Source organism: Mustela erminea, chromosome 7 (genome assembly GCF_009829155.1).
Source record: "Mustela erminea isolate mMusErm1 chromosome 7, mMusErm1.Pri, whole genome shotgun sequence".
Taxonomy (NCBI): domain Eukaryota; kingdom Metazoa; phylum Chordata; class Mammalia; order Carnivora; family Mustelidae; genus Mustela; species Mustela erminea.
This window is the reverse complement of record NC_045620.1, coordinates 27,178,454-27,204,288: the sequence shown is the minus strand read 5'-3', so window position 1 is coordinate 27,204,288 and position 25,835 is coordinate 27,178,454. Positions and strand designations below refer to the sequence as shown.

Here is a 25,835-nt window from a genome sequence, read left to right as displayed (position 1 = left end):
GTACCCCCCCAAACCCTCCCCACCCCGCAACCCCAGCCGTGGGTTGGGGGAGGGTGTCCTTTGACATCCACAGACTCCCAGGCATTCCTCAGTCCTAAATATTCCTCAAATACTGGCGTTGCAAACTCAAAGACTTCAAAAACCAGATTAATAGTATGAATGAAACAGTTTCCTTTCATTAAGGACTGTTGGAAACTGTGACTAACAGGAGAGACTGTGTCTCACCTTAAAGAATTCAAGTTAACTCTACCTGCCAAACAAATATATCAGTGAGCTAGACTGGTCTCTTGACAGCCAGTTTACAACCCCTATTTCTTCCCCCACTTCAATCTCTGCTGCTTCAGCTGAGGCTCTGGCCGGCCCTTTTGGTCATACCTGACCAAGTACATGCATGCCAAAAGGTCAACTTTGGCTCAGCAGGCAAAGTTGTCCCAAAACAGTAAACTGTCCCTAGAGCCAGTGAATGGCTTATCTTCAAAAGTGTCCACGAGGATGCTGAACAACCGATCTGTCCTCCTTGCCAGCTGCCTTGGTGTTCTTTCAAAATACACATAGGTCCTTGCCTGACTAAAAATCTCACTAGGGACCATCACAGCATGCTACTCACTGCATCCCCCAGCCTGGACCCATGGAGAGGTGAGGCCCACATGCTCTGGGGACTGGATGCCAGGCTACGGGCTGGAACTCCATCTCCCCTGGGGCCACCTTTTGGGATTCCTCCTTTTGTGGGCGGTACACTCAACTTTAAGACCCTCAGCCTGGTGCCCATCTGCCTCTCTGTTCGCACACCCCTGGACAGGTGGCTATAATCTGAGCAATGTGCTTTGCGACTGCAGCTATGAGAGTGGTTTGGGCCCCTGCCAGATCTCCAGTGGGGTGCTGAGGGGCCCAGGCACGTGTTGTCTTCCTTTGCCGGCCACACACTGTCATCTGTGGCTACACACTGCTTCTGACCCAAAGTTGCATCACTTACATCTGCTTCAGATCCAAGGGGCAGAGCCTACTCTAGACCCACACTTTATAAACATCTCATTCCCTATATTAAATCCCCTTAAAACAGAAAGTGTTTGACACAGGGAACTGGCTGCTGAAATATTTGCTGAAAGGACTGAAAGGTCTTGTTCCACTAGACCCCTAGAACATCCCCACAGAACTGGCCCACCAGTGGAGCTGCCGCCTCTTCCAAAACCAGACACGGGCATTCAGCAGCTCATGGAACTACCGAGCTCAAGAACACAGCACTATTGGTGGGACCCAAGGATCACGAGGCGCCCACCACTGCCATTCTTTTTTTTTTTTTTTAAGTTTTTATTCATTTAACACAGAGATAAAGAGTACAAGTAGGCAGAGCAGCAGGCAGAGGGAGAGAGAGAAGCAGGCTCCCTGCCAAGCAAGGAGCCGATGCAGGACTTGATCCCAGGACCCTGGGATCATGACCCAAGCCAAAGGCAGCCACTTAACCCACTGAGCCACCCTGGCGTCCCCCCCATCACTGCCTTTCAAACTGTCTCCTGTCTCCCACTGTGCTGGTGGCTTGATGCTGGTACACGGTTACAGAAAACCTAGGATCTCCATGTGCCAGCAGCCAGAGACAAGGCTCTAAGAAAATGGTACCTGCCCACTTCTGCCACCCACAGGAGAGCATCTAATTGGCTGAGTCGAGTTCACTGTCATTATCCTTGCTGCAGGGAAGTCTGAGTGATGTAGTTTTTAACTCATACATATAATACAGAAGGCACCGTAGAGGGAGGTGGGGATGGCTGCTGGGTACCCACTATCTAGCTCCCATCCTTCCCTCCTTGACAGGCAGCCATACAATTTGGGAACCGAACATCAGCTTAAGGGGTGGTCGAAGAGTAATCCTGTCCCCCGTGGGCTGATAAATGGGTCTCTGACTCAATTCTGGCCAATGAATCTTGAGGAGAGGGTCACTGGAATCTTTCAGGAAAGTTCACTTCTCCTTCTTCCTTAAGAGAAAGGAAGCCAAGTCTCTCTTCTCTCTGAACTTGAACAGGGAAGCATATCATCTTGTGACCAAGAAGGCAACCAGCCTTGGCCGATGCCCACACCCTGGACAGCAAAGCAAAGGGACAGAAAAAGCCCACATCCCAGATGACATCCCAGAGTGCCCAAAAAACTGCCCTAAAGCCCACTCGGTATGCTGCCTTGACACTTCATGGTATGTGACCTGAGTGTCTTTACTGTTTAAGTCAGCTGGACCAGGCCTGCTATCCATGACCCTTAGCACCTCAACTGGCCACACATTCCAGGCTGCTTTTCATGGTTCTCTCAGAGCCCTCCATGACTCAACTCTGGTTCTCCACATACCTCTCTGGCTGCTCCACCTAGCGTCTTGGCGGACTCATGTTCCTACACCCAAGGAAGGAACCCCGTTCCTGTTCCTTCTTGTATCTTTTGCATTCCACAAGGTTCTCTCCTAGACTTCCCTCCTCTCACTGTACTCTCGTGAAACCCACGACTTCCATTTCCACCCACAGGCGGATTAGCAGATCTACATTTTCAGTTCTAACCTCCTCTCCAAGCCGCAAATCTGTATCTGCCTGCAGGCCACCTCCTCTTCGATATCCCAAAGGCACAGACTAGCCAAGTCTGAGGCTGCGATGTGCTTACCCCACCTCCATGGATAGCACCAGCACCCATCCAGTCTTGCAGGCCAAAAACCCAGAAGTCATCTCTCCCACCTCTGTCTCCCCCTTTAGCATCCAGTCTGACACCAGCTCCTGGTGGTGTTCTTCTCCATGTTCTCAGTCCCCATCCCAGTCCACAGCTCCCGCCATCTCTCTTCCCTGCACCAGCCTTCTCACAGGTCTCTCTGGATCCATTCTGCCTCCCCCACCTCCTTCCTCTCTTCACGGCAGCAACAGGGTTCTTTTCAAAAATGCAGGATTTTTTTTCTGATCATATCACTACCACCCACCAACCCCACTTCCCTGCTTAAAACACTTCGATGTCTTCCTCTGGAGGGAGAGAGGGAGTGGAACACACTTAGGGTGACTTTTAAAGCCCTCTCTGGTGTGGCTCTTTGCATCATTCCAGTTGAATCTTCAACTGCGGGACCAGGTGCCTCTTTTCCGCAGTTTTACTCTCTTCTGCCACAGGGCATTTGCATAAACTATTCTCCCCACCAGTAATATATACTCCATCTGCACCACCACCACTAGACCCACATTTTATAAACATCTCATTCCCTATATTAAATCCCCTTAAAACAGAAAGTGTTTTACTAGTTACTAGTCAATGCTTACTAGTTACTAGTTAATGCCTTTTCCATTCTTCATCTCCCCTCAAGGGGTCACATGCTGCTCATCTGTAGCACTTACCATCAGTGTACACTTTTCCATTAATCCATGTGATTATTTGGTCATTATCTGTCTCCTCCACTAGACCGTAAACATCATGAAACTGACAGCAAAGAGTCTTTTTGCTCATCACTAAATCCCCTAGATCTAGCACAATGCCTAGCCAATAGCAGATGAATGATAATTATTTTTTAATGAACTATATACATTTAAGTCATAATCAATAACAGTGGCTTATGCTTTAAAAAAAAAAAAAAATTGTCTCTGTCCCTCATGGCCATAGCTGATTGGTTCAAATGTGGGCCTCTGGCTAGAATTTGGAAATTTCCTGTCTTCATCTCTCTGAGTCATAAGACCAACTAGCTACTCATCATTATCCCTTCTCTCTTTCCTTGGTAAGAGCACTCCAATTTTAGCTAAGCTAATTCCAATTTCATGGAATGAAAACTACATATCCCAGCTGCCTTTGTGGCCAGGGGTGGCCGTGCGACCAACTTCTGACCAAACACATGCCAGGAAAAGTGTCATATGGGACTTCTGAGACAGCCCCCTAAAAGGGGGGAGCGTCGTGTCCTCTTGCTTTTCCACGTTTCTACCCCCTTTCAGGCAGGCACTTTAGCCTCAATCTTTTCCAGAAGGTGACTTTGAGAGTAAAAGCCCGACTCTAAAAGGATGGAGTAGACAGATAGAAAGGGTCTGTGCCCCCAGCAACCATGAAGCCACCGCCCCAACCCCAGATTTCCTGTTTCCAGACTCTCTTCCATGAAAGGTTACGCTTTAGTGTATTTTAAACCTCTCTTGTCAGGCTTCTCTTGCTAAAAGCCAAACATAATCCCCACTGACAGCCACGTTCCTGTCATGTGGAGGTAATCCCTCTGCCAAGTGAGGGACACAGTCTCTGAACCCACTTTTCCCTGAGGCCCAGATTCACCTTGCTGTCAAGAGAGCCAAATGTCCCCATTTTCATTAAGCTAATTCACATTGGCTTTCCTCACTTGCAAACAAGAATCTTGGCTAATACATCGAGATGAGTCTAGAAGTGCAAGCACGGAGAGACCTTCAAGATCTATTATTAATTCAAAATGTAATCAAATGGCTCATATTTATTGAGCCCGTAAAGCATGTTGGGCACTGTTCTAAGGACTTTACCTACATCATCTGTTTTCATTCTTCCAACAACCCTACGAATTAGGTGCCCTTCTTTTGGCCATGTTGCAGGTTAGGAAACTGAGGCACAGACAGACGACTGGCCCCAGGTCATGCATCTAGCAAGAGAAGGGTCATTTTAACCCAGGCAAGCGGTAGAACTCTTGGGGATGACCTGTGAAACTGCCCCTTTGCCCTAGTTTTGCCCCTTTGTCCTCCCCCAACCCCCATCAGCCCTGGTAGCAGAGCCGGAGACTTGAGTGCAGGCCATTCTTCTGGGAGGTGATTCCAGGAACCAGGAGCAAGAAGAGTAAGACAGAGTGGGTGTTAGTGAGCTTACCACTGCAACAACATGGTTGGGGACTGCTGGTCTTTAAAAAGGGTCTGGAAAGTTCCAAATGGTCTGGAACACCTCTCACAATTGTCTACCTGTGACAATGGAAAACTGGCTTTACTTACCAGCTCTTGTCCCCATCAGTGAACACCCTAACATCTCTGGAATGTGCTTGTGAAGGAGCAAAGTTCCCACAGGGAAGGAAAATGTGGATGACACAGGGAGCTGGAGCTGAGAAGCCAGCAGAGCTTGGGCAGCACCTCCCACCACAACATCTGTGGAAATCAGAGGTGGGCCGAGAGGACTGGACACTGACACCCAGGCTTTTACTCCCCACTTTCCTCATCAACAAACCTCACATCTGTCCAGACGTCCACCCACCCTTGAGCGCCTCCAGGTGGCTCAAAGGAGGCTGACCTCAGGGGTGTGGCTGACTGGTCCCCTCTGAGCCAACCCCAGTCATCCCAGTGGGTGACAGGCTCCAGCACCCATGCTTAAATAGCTCAGACACGGCCTGTCCCTGGAGAACATAATTAACCCTGACTCAAGCGATCCCAATCAGACTGGAGAGAAAAGCTTTAATTCCATCATTGCGGGAAGGAGGGGGGAGGGGCGGGTCTCTCTTCTGGATGTGAACTGCTCTGGACTGAGTTTGTGTCCCCTTAAAATTCATATGTGGAAGCCTAATCCTCAGTGCGATGGCATGTGGAGGTGGGAGGCAGGGCCCTCATGAATGTGATGAGTGTCCCTACATGCAGAGAGCCCAGAGAGCTCCTTGCCCTTCCCCCACAGGAGAGCAGCAAGAAGACAGCATTCTGCGAACAAGGAAGAGGTTCACCACTCCTTGATCTCGGACTTCCGGCCCCCACGACTGTGGGAAATAAATGTTTATTGTGTAAGCAACCCCAGTCTATGGTATTTTGGTATAATGCCCCAAGCTAAGACATAAGCGGGGAAGGAGGTTGTCGCGGTTGGCACCAGCAGCCATCTTGTGACAAGGAGAAGCAGTTGAAGTGTGAAGCTGCCTCAAGACCGCATGGAGAGGGGAGCTTTTCAGCAGGCACTGAAGCTGCAGAAGACAGAGGCAAACTTTCTGCCTAAAATAAGAACAAGAAACTCAAGGGTTGGTAGAAGTGACAAAGAGAAGATGAAGAGGAAAATAGAAAGAGAGAATGGGACCAAGCAACATGGCAGGATCCTGGACGTAGAAATGGACAAGAGCATTTTAGGGGTGGGGGAATCTAAAATGTAATGTTCCTTTTTTTTTTTTAAGATTTTATTTATTATTTATTCGACAGATAGAGATCACCAGTAGGCAGAGAGGCAGGCAGAGAGAGAGGAAGAGAAGCAGGCTTGCTGCAGAGCAGAGAACCTGATGCAGGGCTCGATCCCAGGACCCCGGGATCATGACCCGAGCTGAAGGCAGAGGCTTTAACCCACTGAGCCACCCAGGCACCCTGTAATGTTCCTTTTATGGCACAGAAATCCTTTCCTCTTCCCAAACACTCAGAAAAGTCATCCGTAGACCCAGATGCCTGCTGCATGAAATTCTTTGTCAAAAATGAAAGAGGAGGAGTAGAGAGCCCAGGGGCAGGATGGGGAGAGCAGGTAGTCAGAGACTTTAGCTGCAGACAACAAACCTGGACTCTGGCTGGTGTGGACAGAAAAGGAATTTATTGAGGTCCTGCCCCTAATTCCCTTGGACCACCTCTGAGTTCACACTGTAAGCAGGCAGCTTCATCTTCTGGGTCCTCAGATGATGCCTTAGTTTGAGCACAGAGCAGCCAGTCGAGGGGGAAGTGTAACAACCTCAGGCCACCCTCCACCAACGAAGGACAGGAGTCAGTGAATAAATATCCAGCCCTGTCCCTCGGGGGTACAATTCTGATGCACGATGCATAATGCTTCTTCAGAGAAGCCCTAGCAGGAGTGAGCCCCACTTGCCCACCAAGTTAACCTGCTCATCAGCGTACCCTTTATTGGCATTTCTCCCTTCCCCAGTACTTCCTGGCATCGCCTCCTACAGTGATGTGTGTTCCAAAGATGGCCACAACAACACCTCCCACCCACAAGCTCTTTTAGAACCTTGCTCTTCCTTCCATCAAGAGACGGAGTCTCTGTCCCCTTCCCTTAAGCCGGGGGGGGGGGGCACTTGTGACAGCTCCCTCAAATAGAACACTGCAGAAATGATGCTATATGACTTCTAAGACAAGACTGGAAAAGGCCATGAAGTTTCTGCCAGGTTCTCTTAGGACACTCACTCTTAGAAGCCAGCCGCCATGCTATGTGGAAGCCCAGGCCACATGGAGAGGCCACATGTGGACGTCCCTACACCTACTGACCAGGCAGTACCATCCAACAGATAGGTAACGGAAGTCACCTCCAGATGCTTCCAGCCCCGACCATCAGGTCACTCCCCACTGTTGAGTCACCTGGATGGTGGCCCAGACATTGGGGAGAAGAGACAAGCCATCCTTGCTGTGCCCTGTCTGAATTCTTGACCCACAGACTCTGTCGGGTTAGTACAGTGATTATTTTATGCCTCTACATTTTGGAGTGGTTGGTTCTGCAGCAGTAATAACTGGAACTTTCTCCAAATAAACTACCTGTTCACAGTCCCTGTCTCTGCGTCTACTTTTGGGAGAATCCAAACGAAAACACAAGGATATTGCGTAGATGCCAGAACCTCTCCAACTTCCAGTTCCAGGCTTCCATTGGCCCCGGTGGAAGGTCCTTCATCTTACCTCCAGGGAGAAGCTTGTCTCCATCATTGGTGAAAGGACAGATGGGCCAGTATAAAGGAACCGCTGATTGGGCAGGTCTGGCCAGATCCTTTCATCTCCGTCTACACCACCAGGGCATCTGCCCCCAACACAGTTCTGAGAGTGGGGAAAGAAGGTTCCCCACAGGAAAACTAGGTTACAGTTAGCTTTGGGGGAGGGTGGTTTTTGTTTTGGGTTTTTTTTTTTTTTAATTTTGTTTGTCTGTTTGGTTTTTTAAGATTTGTTTGAGAGACAGCATGAATGTGCAAGGGGAGGGACAGAGGGAGAGAGAGAGAGAATCCCAAGCAGACTCCCCGCTGAGCATGGAGAGCCTGCCTGCTCCCAGGGGCTGGATCTCATGATCCTGAGATCATGACCTGAGCCAAAATCAAGAGTCGGATGCTTAACTGACTGGGCCACTCAGGCACCCCCAGACCTTGCTAGTTCTGCTCAGTAATCAGGGGCCATGAACTTCAGGGGACAACAGACCCTCCTAAGCACAGAAGTTAGTGCCAACTAACCTAAGCCAATTATGTTTATTCCACTCCCCTTGCCAAGGATCGTTTTGAGCATGGATAGGTGATATAATTCTTGCCAAAGAGATGTGAGTAAAAGGCGCTTGGGCAGGGAGTGGAGGGGTAAGGAATAATTGGTTAAGCTTTCTTCACTCTTAAAAAGAAGCACAAAGGGATGTCCTAATTTCTGCCTCTGAAAGTTGTTGTACAGTGATGTGATGCTTGGTGCTACAGCAGCCATACTGGGACTGCAAGGGGGCAAGCTCTAGGATTAAAATCCAGAACACAGAGGATGAAAAACTAAGAACCCGCTGCCTACAATGGCAGATGGGACATTATACAAAGCACGGAGCACTTATACAAATCTTCACAATTCACACCCATACCGACTTCAGGTGACAGGCAGTATTGCTCATCAGAAAGGGTTATGAGTTCAGGTACGGAAAGGATCAGTAACTAGCCCATTTTGCAGCTTCCCCTCCTGACAGTGGGTATCATTTCTGGTTTTCTCCAGCTAAGAGGGTGACAGGCATTCCCATGCAGATGCCAAGCAGAGTGAAGAGGAGGAAAATCAAACCAAATAAACCTATATTTACCAGATATGCCTGTTTTCAACCAGGTGTGATGCTGTCCAACCTCCTTGCCTTTGTTCAAGCTGTGCTTGTGTCTGGAATGTCCTTCATGTCTACCTTCCATTCAACACTAACCAAGGGCCACGTACCTTTCTAAACCCTAAGTGTGTTACTCTCATTTACTCCCCCTGGCAATCCAGAGAAGAAACTGAGGCAAGAGAAGGTGAGTTACCCCCGCCCTCCACACTCACACACAAAAACACACGCACACCCTCTCAAGTCACACGATTTAGTAGGTGGTGGAGTCAGGATTCAAATCCATGCCATTTAAGTGACTCCAAAGCCTACACCTGCTTCTTTCCCTTCCCTTTCCAGGACCAAGCCACTTTCCAATTTGAATCCCTCTCCGAGGAGTCTTTCCTCAGGTTCTCAGTCAAATAGAGCCTCTCCTTCAGCACTCTGGGTGTTCATGATAAAACCAGTCACTTTCCTTGGTTACTGGTCTTGGAAACACAGATTTGTCCCCCACTCTGCCCTCCATCAGCCATTATCTCCAAATGTTCCACCATTTCCCCACACCTTCTTAACAGAAGAGAACGCTGAGGCTCAGAGAGATTAAGCAACTTGCCTGAGACCACACAGCTAGGAAGTGGCCAAATGGGATCCAAACCCTGGCAAATCTGTGCCAAAGTCGTAATGTTGCCATAGATGCTGATAACCACCTGGAATTTAAACCAGGAGCCTCTGCCTACCTCCCCCTGGCCCCAGAGGACGCTGGGTGCTGAACCTGGGCCTCAGAGGACTTTGAATGGGAGAGAGTGGGGCTGGCACTCAGCACTTCTGGACCCAAGGCACCACCACCCACCCCACCCCACCCACCCACTCCGCAGCCTCAGTGTCCACATCGGTAAGCTGGGTTACAGGCTCAGGTGGCTTTCATTTTCAGCTGCCCTGCCTTGGACAAGCAGTTCAATAATTCTGTCCCTAACACCTACGTCTTAGTGGTGCTATGAAGATGCCATGTGTTTATGTTTAGGGCCGTGCCCACACATTGTCTGCAGCATTCCAGAAGGCTCCCTGTGACAGTTACTTTGGCTGAAAAGAGGCAGCCAGCAGTGAGGTACAGAATGTACTTTGAGGTGAGACACCCAGGATTTGAACCCTGGTTCAAATCCAGGCTCAGCCGCTTATTAGCTCCGTGACCTTGGGTGAATCACTTAAAGCTCACTGTGCCTCAGTCTTCCCATCTGTAAAAGGGGAATAATAATCACACTTATCTCGCGGGGTTGTTTGGAGACTGAAATAAGTTAATATACATGCAAAGGCTTCCGAACAGCGCCTGACAACACCGAATCGTAGTTTTAAATCACCTCCTTGGCTCTTCCAGCTACTGCTCCGACAGACGGCCGGGGCAGCCGAGCACCGCGGGTTTTGCCAACTCATCCTCGCTGGGCAGGTCCTGCCGCCCCTCCCCACCCCCCCTCGTCCCCGCCCCCGCCCCCGCCGGGGGCCTGAGTCACCAGGGCCTCCGCGTCAGCCGCGCCCCTCCCGCCCCACAACCTGCGGACTCACCCTGAGTCAGCCCGCCCGGGCGCTTCCACTGCGGGACGCGGCGCGGCGGAGGGGAGGCTGTGGGGCGCCCCCCCGCGGACAGCCCGAGTCCCGCGCGGGCCGCAGCGCGCAGGCCGCGGAGAGCGCGGGGCCGGACCACTCCCGGGTGGAGGAGACGCGCGCTCGCCCCGGCGGCCGCCCCCGCCGCCTGCGCGGAGTGGTACGGCCCGACCCGGGTTAAAGCTCGCGGGCGGCGCGGCGGCGGCGGCAGCTGGCGGCGGAGGAGCAATGGGGTTGCGCGCGGGAGGAGCACTGGGCAGGGCCGGGGCCGGGATCGGCCGGGGGGCCCCTGGGGGACCCGGGCCCAGCGGCGGCGCGCAGGGCGGCAGCATCCATTCGGGCTGCATCGCCGCGGTGCACAACGTGCCGCTGAGCGTGCTCATCCGTCCGCTGCCGTCCGTGCTGGACCCGGCCAAGGTGCAGAGCCTCGTGGACACGATCCGGGTGAGGCCCGGGGAGGCGGGCCGGAGGGAGGGCTCCGCAGGAGGGAGGTCACACTGGACGCGAGACCGCACTGGTTCCAGGCGCTGTGCGGGAGCCCGGCATTTGCTGTGTGACCTTGAGCAAGGGGCTGGGCCTCTCTGGACCTCTGTTTCCTCTATTGGACTGGCAGGAGATTGGTGGAGATAATTTTAAAAATGATCGCTAACTCTATTTATAAAGATAGCCCTTGCAGTGCCCAGGAGCTGTTTCAAGTGCCTAAGCTTCATGCCAGCCCTGTGAGGTAGATGCTACTACTGCCCCTCTTTCACAGATGAGGAAACTGAGGCACGGGAGGATTTTTTTTTTTTTTCCTTTAAGTAACTTGTCCAAGGTTAGGCAGTTTGAAAGTGGCAGAGTGGCTCCAGCGCCCAGCTGCATGGCCACCACACTCTGGAGTTAAGCCGTGCTGTCATTTCTGGCAGTCACAGTCCGTGGCAGTGGGACTGGACATGTCGTGCGTGCTGGGAGGCCTTTGCTGGAACTGGACCTGGGAGAGGACAGGGGTAGCCTTATCATTGAGGGAGGGTGTTGAAGAATGGGGAAGTGATCCTGGCAGGAACTTTATGGGGGAAAGGAACGTGTGTCCGCTTAGGCCTGCATGGGATCGTATCACCTTTCCCCATCAGACCCTTGGTGGCTCCGTGAGACTCCCAAGTCCCCTCTGGACCCCTCTGCCGCTCCCCAGAATGGTGTTCAGCCCTAGGGTTTGTACCACTGTACCTTTTGCCAGGAACTGCTGCCCCAGATAGCCACAGGGCCTGCACACTCTCCTGGTTCAAGCCTCTGCCCCCTCTCTGTCCTTGCTAACACTGTCCTGGCCTCTCAAGATTTCTTCTTGTACCCGAGCTATTTCTCCATAAAGCACTTCTGTCCACCTGACTTATATATTTGTGTTTTATTGTATGTCTTTCCCACCTCAGGTCAACTGCACAAGAGCAGGGACTTTGGTCATATCCTGGCTGTTTCCTCAGCACTGACTAGCGTGATGTCTGGCTTTTCCCGGAGGATCCACCCCTGAGCCTTTGCACAGGCTTCCCCCACCCGCCCTGCCAGGAACTCTTCCATCTCTTCTTTACTGTTTCTAACTCCTTCTTGGTCTTGCTGTCCCAGTGTCAGTGTCTTCCCTGACGCCCCCTACCAGGTTAGTGGCCTGAGGTGGGGGTGGGAGACAGACACCTGCATGCTCCCCAGCACAGCTCTGATCAAACTGGGTTTGAATGGCCTGTTTAGACACCTGTCTTACATGCTTGAACCATATGCCGGGTGAGGGCAAGAACCAAGCCTGTCTTTGCTTAACCATATGTATTCATTTTCTATGGCAACTGTAACAAATTACCAGGAACCAGTGGCTTAAAACAATACAAATGTATTAGTTCATAATTCTATAATTCAGAAGTCCAAAATGCATCTCAGGGGGCTAACATCAAGGTGTCAGCACGGGCCACATTCCTTCTGGAGGCTTTTGGGAGGAATCCCTTTCCTTGCCTTTCCCAGCTTCTAGTTCTTTGGCTCATGGCGTCTTTCCCCCATCTTCAAAGCCAGCGACATCAGACCTCCTCTTTTGCCTTTTCCACTTTCAGGGATGCCAGTGATTATATTCAGCCCATCTGGATAACCCAGAATAATCTCTCCGTCTCAGAACCTTAACTTCATTCCATCTGCAAAGTCCCCTTTACCTTCCCAGGCTCCAGGGATTAGGATGTAGACGTTTTGAGGGGCCATGACTCCACCCACCCACCACTGTTCCCCCCGGTGCCCAGCACAAGGCCTGTACAACACCAGCCCCTCGTTCATAGCCCGCTGCCGGACAGGCTGTGCTCTGTGCCTCACAGGCATCAGCTCCGTGACTCTTCACCTGCAGCCCCAACGAGCATCCACACCTATTTTACAGATGAGGAGTGGTGCTTGGAGCACTGAGCCCATTTGCTCCGGGTGTCCTGCGGCTCAGCGGAGGAGCTGAAATTTAGATGCAGGTGTTTTGGGGTCCAGAGTCCCCTCCTGTCCCTACTTGGATTTACTGTTTAGTCATCATTTCTGGAATAAATGGATAAATGAATCTATCAAATAAGCATAATAAAAGAACCCCGGGAGGGGGCTGCCTGGTGGCTCAGTGGGTTAAGCTTTTGCCTTCAGCTCTGGTTATGATCTCAGGGTCCTGGGATTGAGCCCTGTACTGGGCTCTCTGCTCAGCAGGGAGCCTGCTTCCCCCTCTCTGCCTGCCTCTGCCCACTTGTGATCTCTGTCTCTCTGTCAAATAAATAAATAAAATCTTTTTTTTTTTTTTAAGATTTTATTTATTTATTTGTCAGAGAGAGAGTGAGTGAGAGCGAGCACAGGCAGACAGAGTGGAAGGCAGAGTCAGAGGGAGAAGCAGGCTCCCTGCGGAGCAAGGAGCCCGATGTGGGACTCGATTCCAGGACGCTGGGATCATGACCTGAGCCGAAGGCAGCTGCTTAACCAACTGAGCCACCCAGGCGTCCCAATAAATAAAATCTTAAAAAAAAAAAAAAAAAGCAAACGCATGGGCCAGTGGCAGGAAGCCTTCTAGGCAGCTCTCTCCTAATGTGGTCTCCCCACTGTGCTCCATCCCCTAGCCCGCCCTACCTCAGGCTTTACCCACCCTGCACCTGGCTGCTTAGGCCCCTAACAGGAAGTCAACCTAGATTCTCTTCTTTCTCTTCTCACATTCAGCCCTTCTGCCAGTCTTCCCAGAGTTGCCACCATGTTCCGAACCTGTCTGCCTCTCCCCGTCCTGGTCTACATCCTCATCCACGACCACATCTTCTGCCGGATACCTGCAAAGGCCTCACCTTGGTTTCTCCTTTGTCCATCCCACCAAACTACTCTCTCATGACACCTTTCTAGAAGGGTCATCAAATCATGTCACCTTTTCACTGTTTAAAACACTCCAGGGCCAACCCACTGCTCTTAGAAACCAGCCTTGCACAGCCTGGCTTCTGCTGACATTTCTGACCTCTTATACTCCTTAACCTTGAGTCCAGTATGAGCACACTGGCCTCTTTGCGCTGCCTCCAGCATGGTGAACTTGTTCTGGCCTCGGGTCTTTTGCATTTGCTCTTCCCTCTGCCTGGAATGCTGTTCCCTCCGGTAGTGCAGAGCATACATTATTGAGCACTTTCCATGTGCCAAGCATTGTTCAGAGTGCTTTATATATGTTAGTTCATGTAACTCAACAGCTCTATGAGGGGGTCTCCTGTCTTCGTCCCTTTTTGATAGACGGGGCAGCAGAGGCACAGAGATTCATTGTCAAAGATCATGTACCAGTTAAGTAGCAGACCTGAGATTTGAACTTAGGCAGTCAGGGTCTGACTCTAAACATTCCATCTGTCTCTCTTCCCAGGCTGACTCCTCTGCGTTCAGTCTCTGCTTCCTTGTCACCTCAGAGAGGCCCTTTGGATCCCTGGCCCTGGCCCGTCAGCCTGTGTCACTGTCCTCATAGCATAGATCACTCCAGCTCTCACTTTTTCATTCCATCTGCCCCACCAGACCAGAGTCCCGTGAAGGCAGGGGCTGTGTCTGTCCCATTCTACCTCTGCTTTATTCCCAGAGTCTAGAACAAGGCCAAACAGATAGTGTGTATATGGTAATAATAAACTGATAAATGTTTAACAACCTGGTCTCTAGGGGGGGAAAAGCCCTGATTGGTAGCATCTGTTCATTTCCCTGATGTAAATCACCATGGCTGATTTTCAAGCTACCGAGTTGATGAAAACCAGTGCACAGAATTCCTGAATATTTAACAGTTGCCTCTCACAAGCCAGCGGGAGCCAGCAAATACCCTATAAGAGCTCAGCACAGGTTAACGGAGTCTGCGTCGCAAACTGCCAAGCCCTTTGCCATGCTCACTGACACTGTGCCCTCTTCTCCAGGAGGATCCAGACAGCGTCCCCCCTATTGACGTCCTCTGGATCAAAGGGGCCCAGGGCGGTGACTACTTCTACTCCTTCGGGGGCTGCCACCGCTATGCAGCCTACCAGCAGCTGCAGCGAGAGACCATCCCTGCCAAGCTTGTCCAGTCCACCCTCTCGGACCTCAGGGTGTACCTGGGCGCATCTACCCCAGACTTACAATAGCGGCCTCCTAGGCACCACCTGACACTCCCAAGAGCCCAGAAGACACACCCAGCCTCTGGGGGGGGCTGAACCATGCAGGAAGCAGTCAGGGGCACCATCTCTGTGCCCAGGGGGAGGTCTGACTCTGAGCACCTGTTTCACAAGCTGCAAGATCTTGGACTCGTTCCTGAACCATGTGGGAGCCCCAGATCCCACTGCTGCAGAAACAGGGCCCTCGAGGTATTCTTGAGAGAATGAAATGGAAAAGAAGATGAGTTTGGAGAGCCACCTGTTCCTGGTTCCAGATTCCCAAGGACAAGGCTCCTACGTTTTCATCCGTGTATTTCCCATTATGTAGAACACATTTAGCCACAAGTAAGGGAAAGCCTAGGTTACAGTGGCTTAAGCAAAGAGAATTCTGGAGACAGGTGGTATTGGTGCAACACCCTAGCGAAGGCAGGGCTCGTATCTCTGATTCCTTTTGGCCTTCTCCTCGTTGCTTGTTACTTCATGGTCAAAGATGGCTGCTATGCCTCCAGGAATTGTGGATGCGTTCAAGGAAGAAAGGTGTGGGGGCTGGGGGGGGAGAATGGCCAAGCCAGCTGTTGACTTCTATCATGAAGTCAGTCCTTTCTCAAAGGGCTGTTTCCTGTTCTGTCCCCCTGCGTATTTCTACTTAGGTCTCCTTGGCCCAAACCAGTTATTGCCACCCCTGGCTACAAAGAAAGCTAAGATGGTAGGGATCAGAATTGTTATAATTAGTAGACCATTCATAGCCCATCTGGGACTGACACACCGCTTCCTAAAATAAAATTGGAATCCCACTACCAAGAGAGAAATAAAGAATTATGTACCGGTTAGTCTTTGCTGTGTAACAGACCATCTCCAGACTTGACCACTAAAAGCACGTCATTCATTTGCCTACAGTTCTGTGGGTTTGCAATTTGGGCTGGGCACACTGGGACAGTTGTGCTGGTTGTGCCCAGTGTCACTCCCAAGGCTGTGTGCACTCAGCTGTTACCTCAGATAGGGCTGGATGGTCTAAGGTGGCCCCACTCACTTGCCTGGCATTTGGCAGGCCCAAGGCTGGGTGACTTGGTCCTTGTTCATGCAGTCTCGCCAGCAGGTTTGCTCAGGCGTATTGACATGGCTTCAGAGTATCACGAGAGCAAAAGTAGAGGCTGCAAGGTTTCTAGTCCTAGGCCCAGAGTTGGTACAACATCCCTTGCAAAGGTCTTTGGATCAGAGCAAATCATACAGCTGGCCTGGATTCAAGGGGTGGCAAAATCACCTCTTACTGGGAGCAACCACAAAGAATGGGTGGCATTTTTTTCATCAATCACAAATGGTTACACAGAGGCAAAATACTGTTTCTCTCATTTTGCTCCAAATCTTGAGCTGACTGAGCTGAAGTCACTAAGGAATTGTCCTGGCCCTTAAATCTAGGGGAGGAGGTGATGGGGCAGGTGGATCTCTCCCAGAGCTGGGCCTGCTCTACCAGAGGCATCTGTCAAGGTCTGCGTGGTGGGATGGGGGCAGGCCAGATGAGACATTCCAAAGGGGTTTCTGGAAACAAGAGTCCTGGATGAAGGGAAGAGTGACAGGAAGGGTGCAAAGTGAGTCAGGCCTTGCTCTCACTGTCCTGCTAAGGGAGCTCCGTCCCTGGATGTTTTCAAGCCTCAGTTTCCCCAGCTTAGTAACCAAGACAACAGCTTTCCCACCCATTCTCTGTCCCAGGGAAAGATGACTGAGGTGACCAATTTAACATAAAATGAATGTAGTCCTAAATGCAGTGTTATATCCAGGACATCGTTGGGAAAATTGGAGATCTGAATAAGGTCTGGATTTTACTTAATAATAACATACAAATGTCAGCCTCTTCATTTTGACAAATGTACATGTGAAGGGTAGAGTGATGATGGGGTAGGCTGGGTGCAGAATTTGCACTGTTTACTCTTTTCGCAACTTTTCTGTAGATCAAAAATCACTCCCAAATAAAAGCTTATTTAATAAAAATGAGGGAGTGTAATTGCTTCAGACTGCCGGTTTAGGTTCTCAAACAGGTTTGCTAAAACACAGAGGGCTGGGCCCTACCCCCAGAGTCTCTGATTTAGCAGGTCTGGAGTGGGGCTTGTGGATTTGCTCTTCGGAGGAGTTTCCGGAGCTACTTCTGCTGCTGCTGTCCAGGGACCGCAATGCAGACTGAGGCCATGATTTTCAAATATGGTGACACCCCCTCCACCCATATTGGGCTGAGTTACAGGATTAGCCCAGGTTACCAGATTAGCTTGTGCACCCACCGGTTTGTCGTAGGACATTGGACAAGCCCCTCCCTGGAGGTTTTTTCCAAGCTGTCAAATGGACTGTCTACCCCTGAGATTTGTACCAAGGGTCAGGAAGCTGAGGGCAGGTTTTGTAAACTGCCGTCACGAGATGCCACTGGTTCATGTGAGTGATTACCGCCTCCTGACCCACGGGTCTAGGGTACCAGAATGGTCGCCCCTTCCTGAAAAAGCTTTTCCTTCTTACAGAAGACCCAAGCAGGCAGCACCAGGGGCCTGCATCTAGACAGGGAGAGGGCGGTGCGAAACAGACTTGAAGTGGGAGGGATTGGTCATTCTTTTACTATTATATGGTTTTTTAAATTTAAATCCAATTCGCCAACAGAGAATACATCGTTAGTGTTGGCTGCAGATTTCGGTGATTTCATCAGTTACACACGCCACCCAGAGCTCACCATGTCATTGCCCTCGTTAATGCCCATCACCCAGTTACCCCATCCTCCCACCCACCTCCCCTCTAGCAACCCTGTTTGTTTCTTTCTTTCTTTTTTCTTTTTAAGATTTTTTTTTTTTTTTTTACTTGACAGAGAGAGATCACAAGTAGGCAGAGAGGCAAGCAGAGAGAGAGAGAGGGAAGCAGGGTCCCTGCTGAGCAGAGAGCCTCATGCGGACCTGATCCCAGGACCCTGGGATCATGACCTGAGCTGAAAGCCAGAGGCTTAACCCACTGAGCCACCCAGGCGCCCCCTGTTTGTTTCTTAGAGTTCAGAGTCTCTCATGGTTTGTCTCCTTCTCTGATTTCTTCCTGTCGAAGAGGAGCAGTGCTCTGAAACGCGCTGATGGCTGGGAGCTGCATTTTTCTCTTGCGCCAGGAGGTGGCGCTGCTTTCTGGCCGGCCAGAGCGGGGCGGGTCCTCCAGCGGGCAGAGCAAGTTCTGGGGGAAAGGGGTGGAGGGAAGGGCCTGGCTGCGAGGGAGGTGCATCAGGTGCCCAGAGAAGCCAAAGGCTTAAGGAGATCTGGCTGGGAGTTTTAGGTTCTATTTACCCTGTCCCCTACTGCTCTGTGGTCTTACATCATGGCCTCTCCTCTAGTCTACTCCGTGGGGGGCAGGGGCTAAGCCAGATGGTCTCAAGTTCAGCAAAGGTGGTACCTCTTGCAAGCTTCTGGATACTTCAGGCTAAGCCACATGCCTCTTTTGGGCTTCTCAGTCTGTGTGACCCCCACCCAGACAAACCACTGCCTGCCGCCCCCAGGAACTCAGGTCCAGTGAAAGTGTGTAGGGACCCCGTAGGCCCCTTGCTGCCCTGGAACTCCTCCCCCCCCCCCAGTCACCATGGAAGACTTAAAATGGTTTTTAATTTCACAAGTTAGATGTGTGTGATTCACCTTTTAAACACTGAGATATTAAAATGCTAAATAATTAAAAATTTTAAAAAGAGAGGCAAGCTGAAACACACTTGAGTCCTAGTCCTGGTGGTCCCTTTGCCCTCCCCACATTTGGGACAGTTGCCTTCATGACTTTGGCATATACCCTTCCAGACCTTTTTCGAACTTTGTAGTAGTGTAGTGTGTAGAGTACAATAAAGCATGCTTTTCTTTTTTACATTATTTTGCAAATTGCCTTTCTCCGCCCCTCCCCCCCACCACCAGCACTCTGCCATTCACTCCATTATTTGCCACTATTTGCCGTCAACCCCATTAACTGTCTTTGCTCGTCTCCCAGAGTCTCCCTCATTCTGGTCACTTCCTCAGAGGGGCCTCCCCTGACCATTCTGTCTAAATAGTCTCCTTCCCCATCATTCTGTCACCTTCCTCGGCTTTATTTTCTTTGTGGCATTTATCACACTCTCTGAAATTATCTTGTGTCTGTTTCTGTTGGTCTCACCGGCTAGAAAATATTCTCCAGACAAAACTTGATCTGTCTTATCACTGTAGGCCCACCGCCCAAAACATAGTAAGTGTTGAATAAATATTGGTTGGATGACTAAATTCCATGGAGGTGTGGCTCATTCTTTTTTTTTTTTATTATTTAACAGAGGGAGAGAGAGAGATCACAACTAGGCAGAAAGGCAGACAGAGAGAGAGGGTGAAGCAGGCTCCCTGCTGAGCAGAGAGCCTGATGCGGGGCTCAATCCCAGGACCCTGAGATCATGATCTGAGCCAAAGGTAGAGGCTTAACCCACTGAGCCACCCAGGCGCCCCTCATTCTTTTAATTGGTATGTGGCATCCCAGGGTCTGAATATCAACTCTTCCTAGTCACTCTCCTATTAATGGAAGTTTGAGCTTTCCAGCTTTGCTGCTACAGACAACCTCCGCTGTCACTCTCAAGTTCTTTCTCAGCTGTGTCGCTGGGAAAGGGACTGCCCGCTGACCCATAGCTCAGATTCTGACTTCTAAGGTATAAGCAGATTGCTCTGCAGGGTGGCTGTTGCAGGGGTGTTTTCCTCCAGTGGAGCTTGGAGGAGCTGCTTTCCTTCCCTGCACTCCAGCCAGTGCTTCTTAACCTTTTTTGGGTCACAAACATGGTTGAGAATCCAGAAAAAGCCACAAGCCCTTTCTCCGGGACACACAAATACATTGGGCCATTCCTGGGGCTCCTTGGACTTGATGGTCTCATCTCGCAGCAGACCCTGTATGGAATGTTCGAAGCCTAATTATCTGATGGTAGGGACGGGAGCCCTGAAGCACACACAGATGGGGGTGTGAATGGATGAATAAGTGGGATGTAGCTTTGTGGGGTTAGAGAAAAGTGTTCAGATCTAATCTGCCTCCAGTCAGAAAAAAACACTGTGGGGAGACAGGGAAGGATTCTAAGGGGCTAGGCTGCTCCACCTGTCAGCCGTGAGAAGCCAGAGAGAGAGCCTCAGTCTGGCATCGAGGGTCAAAGTGGGGAAGCAGGCAGAGGCCCTGACTCCCCTGGGCCAGAAGAGGCTGCAAGGCCTTCATCCCTGTCTCCCGCACGCATGCGTGTTTACAGCCGTAGTTGCTTGCCCGCTTGCCTGCTCTGCCCAGGCGGTCCCATCCGGACTCCAGCGTTCCCACTGAGCAGGAAGGTAGGGAGAGCTCATCTCCGAAAGGCCATCCTCAGAATCGTGACTTCCACGCTTGACAAGGTGGTCCCGACAGGTGGACGGGGCAGACATTATCTTCCGTCTGGGAAGGATGGGTAAACTGAGGCCGAAGCGGCGCGGCGACCGCCCCCAGAGCGGTTAACCGCGGGCCCGCACACACGGACCCCCGCTGGCCATCCGCCCGGCCCTCCGCCCGGCCCTCCCTCGCGGCCCCTTCCCCGGGCCTGACCCCCGGCGCTGCCTGACGGATGACCTCAGCTGCCGCCAATCCATTGGTTCCAGCTCCCGGGGGGGCGCGCAGAACAAAGCGCGCTTTGTGGCGGGGCCGTCCCCTTGCCCGGCGCGTCCGCCGCCGGGACCCCCTCCGGAACTCCGAGCGACGCCCCCCGGCCGACAGCCGTGTAATGTCTTCCAGGCCGCGCGGCTCCTGCTAGAGCCCGAGGGCCGCGCTCGCCTCCCCCACCCCCGGGGAGCTCCCTGGGGCAGCCCAAGGGCCCCGCTTGGCCCCCCAGGCTGCGGGATTGGGGGCGCCCCCAGCGGGAGGTTTTGTTAGCCGCCAACCTGTCCTTGCGGAGGGAGCCGGGGAACAGGAAGACTTGGCGTCCATGGCCCTGGCTGTGGCTGCGGGGCAGGTGCTGTCCCCTGATAGCTTTCTGCTCTAACCCCCGGAGCGACCCTATGGGGTGGAAAAGGCTATTTATTAATGGCGGTGGTGGTGTCCTTGTTTCAATTACTATAATTGTCATTGTTTCAGGGTTGTGAGCCGGCGAGTCGCTTTAGATTCCTACAGACCTGGGTTTGAACCTTGACTTTGCCACCTCCTGTCAGAGGACGGGTTCACCTCGCAGGACAACTGCTGTAGCAGCCAGCATTTCTTGAGCACTACTGTGTGCCACACACCACTGAGAGCTTACAGGCTTTATTTAATTCATTTAATCCTCCAACGACCTTAGGAGGGAGGAGGTATTATCCTCCCCTTACAGAGGAGGGAACCCTGCCCACCCCCCAGACAGATTCATTGCCCTGAGCCTCAGTCTTCTTGTCTGTACAATAGAACTTCAAGGGTGGTCTACTCTCATCACTCCTCCTTCCAGGTGAGGACACAGGGGCTGGGAGCAGGGTTGCCCAAGACATCCAGCATGTCCTGCCCCTAAGGCCCTCTGTCTTTTGAGGATTTTCCATGGAAGGTACATCTGCTGTGGCTGTGCCTCCCCACAGGCTTGGAGGGGAGGGAGAAGTAGGAGGAGGGTCTGCCTGTAGCTGGAAACCCTTCCCAAGGGCAAGTTTCACTGTCCTGTCCCACGCTTAAGGGGCGATGGGGTGATGGCAGAAAGAGAAGGAAACCATGCTCAGGGAAGAGACCAACAGGTCACAGACAGAGCTAGGCAGGGTTGGGGCTCACTGCCCCTCCAACCTTCACACACCTCCCTGGACTTGCACCCTCAAATTGGTGTCAGAAACACACACCAGCCAATGTTCCAGGTGCTGGGTCATCAGAGAATAAAAAAGATGGAAATGTCTGTTGTCTTGAGGTACATCCAGGGGAGATGGGCAAGAAACACACACGAAACATTTAAAAAGTGTAAAATGCAGTATCTGATAGTGATACATGCTATGAGAAAAGAGCAAGGGAAGAAGAAAGAATGAGATTGAAAATATTGACTTTGGGGACGCCTGGGTGGCTCAGTTGGTTAAGCAGCTGCCTTTGGCTCAGGTCATGATCCCAGGGTCCTGGGATCGAGTCCCACATCAGGCTCCTTGCTCGGCAGAGAGCCTGCTTCTCCCTCTGCCTCTGCCTGCCTCTCTGTCTGCCTGTGCTCGCTCACTCTCTCTCCCTCTGTCTCTGACAAATAAATAAAATCTTTAAAAAAAAAAAAAAGAAAGAAAATATTGACTTTGTTAAAGTGGTTGGCTTCTCTGAGTTGTTCAGGCATTCACCTGAACAGAGAGGAAAGAAGCCCTGCAGACATCAGAGGGAAGTGTGTTCTAAGCAGAAGGAACAGCATGTACAAGGGTCCTGAGGTAGGAAACTGCTTAGTGTGTCCAAGAAACAGCAAGAAGGTCACTGTGGTAGGGGGCAGCCTGGGTGGGACAAACAGATGCTGGGGTTGGACAGGGGAAGAGGTGGGAGAGATCGGCACCATCAGCTTGAGAAGGGCATCTCAGGTGGTGAAGACTTTGATTTTTCCCTCTAAGTGATCTGGGAGCCATTTGAGACTTTGAGCAGAGGGGAGACCTGGGCTGGCTCTGGCTGCTAAGTGAAGCAGAAATGGGAAGGGGATAGAGGGGGAGTCTACTGCTGTCACCAGGGCCAGATGGTGGCTGGTGAACTGGACCAGAGTGCAGAGAAGGGATCAGAATCCAGATGTAACAGGAAGATGGAGTCCCAGAATTTTCCAGTGGATGGAACTGGATCTGAGGGATGAGACAGGAAGAACCTCAGTAACCCCCAAATTTGAGAGTCCACCAGTCCTTTCCAGAACCTTCCCTGGAGACCAGAATGTAGACAGAGTCTCCAAAGTGAATCCCATTCCCTCTGGTGCCCTGGTGGACTTGGCCAAGAACAGAACACACAGTAGGTCCTCTAGTTCCCCAAGAGCACAGTGAGGAGCTGAAGTTAGAAAAACATCTGTCAAAACCCATCAAGAGCCTCCTTCACAATATGGGCCACTTGGGACAGGTGGGCTTCATCTCATCTTCAGGGACCATTGTTTTTGAATCATTAAATCTATTTGCTTTTGTTTTACATTAAAAAAAATTATTTTGGGACGCCTGGGTGGCTCAGTTAGTTGGACAACTGCCTTCGGCTCAGGTCATGATCTCAGAGTCCCGGGATCGAGTCCCGCATCGGGCTCCCAGCTCCACGGGGAGTCTGCTTCTCTCTCTGCCCTTCTCCTCGCTCATGCTCTCTCTCCCTGTCTCTCTCTCAAATAAATAAATAAAATCTTAAAAAAAAATTATTTTAAGGAAACTTGAGTCAGCCAGACTAAATGGAAAATCAGTAGCATGTGACATAAAGAAATGTGCCTATCAATACAAATAGTGTAAACACAAGAGCCTAACCAACTTCTCCAGATCGGGCCGAGACTGCTTTCTCTTTGTAGCCAGTGTCTGAAAGACCCACGTCCACCAACCCAGGGCTCTCTTCTTGTAGGAGTCAGAAGTGAAAGAGAATGAGAAAGGATTCATCCTCTTGCTTTCTGTATCCTTACCTTTTTTTTTTTTTTTCAGTTTTATTTAACAACCATAAAGTCCTTATGATATTATTTAAATGCTTCCCAAACCTGAAGCCAATTAATACAACATGTAGGTATACTTATTACCCCACTTTGCAAATAAAGAAACTGAGGCTCAGAGACACGAGGTCCCTTGTCCATAGTCACACAGCACAGAAGAGGCAGAGCCAAGATTCAAACCCTCCTCTCATTGTGGAAACCATTCATTGGACCACCACGCCATCTGTCTCTTGAAGGCATCTCTTTATCACTTGGGAATCACTGAGCTACTGGAACTAGAAAACCCCTCAGTTAATTTTAATGCAGTAAAAATGTCTACTAAAATTTAAGTATATCATACTACCCCTTGCTTAAAAGTGTTTGAAGACTGAATTTAAAAACAATCCCAGACTCCTCACGGTCAATGCCCTGACAACCGGCAGGTTGTCCTGTCCAAAGCCTGACTGCCTTTGTTCCCAGTTTCTCTTGCTGCAGCCTGGAATGCCTTTCCACTGGTTTTTCTGGCTCCTTCACATCCTTCAGGACTGAGCTCAAATGTCAGCTCCTTAGAGAGGCTTTCCCTGTTTCCTCATCCTCCCATCATCTCCCCGGTATTCTCACCCTGTTCTTTTTTCCCTTTGCAGCTTGTAGTTATTTTGATTATTCGTCTGTGTACTTGTTCTTTTTCCTGCTGCCCCACCATAGTACAAGCAAGCAGAATCTGGTGGTTGCATCAGCTGGGCATCTGAAACAAAAAACTCAGAGTAGAGCAGACGGGTGGCATTTGTGCTGTCCCCAGAGAGGGGAGTAGATGTGTCTGTGGAGTGCAAAGGGCAGGGGACCACAGGAAAATGAACTTAATATGAGAAAAGGTCTTTCTCACAGTCCTAGTGTTCAGGCGATGGAAAGGACAATGTCAAAAGGTAGTGAGCGTCCCATCACAGGAGCTATGCAAGTTGAGATAGGCCAATACCTGATCATGACCGCCTGAGATATGGGGATTATGTAGAATGGACTCATTACCATACATGGGGATAGATAATCATTCACTTGCTCATTTCATTCATTCATTCATTCATTCATTCTGTCTCGTATCTATTTATTCATTGACTCCATGTTTCCCCAGCTTTACTATGTGTTAAACAATCATCATGCTTTTGGGCACAGCCACAGAGGATCTGCAGTTAATATCTTAAGTACATATATATTATGTACATAATATCTCCCGTCAGCCTTGGGAGGCTGTGTGTGTTCTTAAATCAACTTTATTGAGGCATAATGTACATACAACAGAATGCGTTCATTTAAAGCATACGGTGCAGTACATCTTGACAAATATACACACACCCGTGTAGCCACCACCTCTATCCAGACTCCACCACCACCACAAGTTCCCTCGTGCCCCTTTGTTGTCAGGCCCCCCATTGCCACCCTGGTCCCAGACCGTCACTCTATCAGAAAGTGTCAAACACTTCAGAGTTTCCCGAAGACCAGTTAAGCACCACTGCTCCCCGCAGCAATACCCAAACAAAAATGAAAAATCAGAATTCCTTCCCACAAATAAAAAGTAACTGACCTAAATGAATAAAACGGAAATGAAATAATATTCTCAAATTCTAGCTGGTACCATTGCCTGCAGACTAGCTTCCTCCGGGTTATAAAAAGAAAGACACAGCGAGACAGAGAGATCCACAGGTGTTAGAAAGGTGCGCTTGGCATCCCTGGAGATGCTCCTTGGCCTGTGGGAAGGCCTGGCAGATAGTGAAGAAAGAATGAATTTCTCACCATGGATGGATTATTTAAGACCCTGCTGCGGTTCACTCCTATCCCCTTCTGTCCATCCCCACCCTCACCACAGTGATGCAGTTTCCACATTTGGGACACATGGCAGCTCCTCATCTCCTCTTTCATCCCCGCACTCATTCATGTGTTCCCCTAACAAGGGCTAAGTAGCGACTGTGGGCCAGCTGCTGCAGCTACAGAGAAAAAGCTATGTTCTGGTAACCATGTCAGTCTTGAAGGTGGGATAGTGCCCAGTGCATAGGAGATGCTGAGCAAATCTATTGAATGGGTTGCTGTGAGAGGAAAGACACAAATACCGTATTCTTTCTGCTACTCTAGGCTGTTGCTCTAACAAAATCTGCATGGAGCAATCAAGGAGGACTTCCTTGGGGAGGTGGACTTTGAACCCACACTTGACCACCTCCTTCCACTCATTCTGCTTCCACTCACTTGACAGGTGCAGAAATGGGGACATAGAGGTAAAATGACTTGCTCAAGGCCACACAGGAAAAGAGAAGGAAGTGATAGATGGGCAGAATCTAGGACTCAGGATTTCAGCCTACAATTTCCCCCAAGGGCTGTGCCAGGTCTCAGGCCAGCAGACAGGAAAGCAAGCCTGGGGAGGAGCTTCTAGGCCCTGAGTCTGGAATCCATTTGCTCTGGCCCAG

General features: G+C 50.7%; 1 protein-coding gene across 1 annotated transcript; it reads left to right on the top strand.

Annotated features, from left to right (window-relative positions):
- Positions 1-10,259: 10,259 nt before the first annotated feature.
- Positions 10,260-16,832, top strand: SRXN1 (sulfiredoxin 1). The gene is made up of 2 exons (XM_032351128.1): positions 10,260-10,704; positions 14,634-16,832. Exons 1-2 carry the CDS (start codon positions 10,489-10,491, stop codon positions 14,835-14,837), a joined length of 420 nt encoding a protein of 139 aa, XP_032207019.1. The 5' UTR covers positions 10,260-10,488; the 3' UTR covers positions 14,838-16,832.
- The last annotated feature ends 9,003 nt before the right edge of the window (positions 16,833-25,835 follow it).

Coding starts and splice junctions, on each gene's coding strand:
- SRXN1 (XM_032351128.1), top strand. CDS start 10,489: ATGGGGTTGCGCGCGGGAGGAGCACTGGGCAGGGCCGGGGCCGGGATC. Junction 10,705..14,633: donor GCCTCGTGGACACGATCCGG/GTGAGGCCCGGG, acceptor CCTCTTCTCCAG/GAGGATCCAGACAGCGTCCC.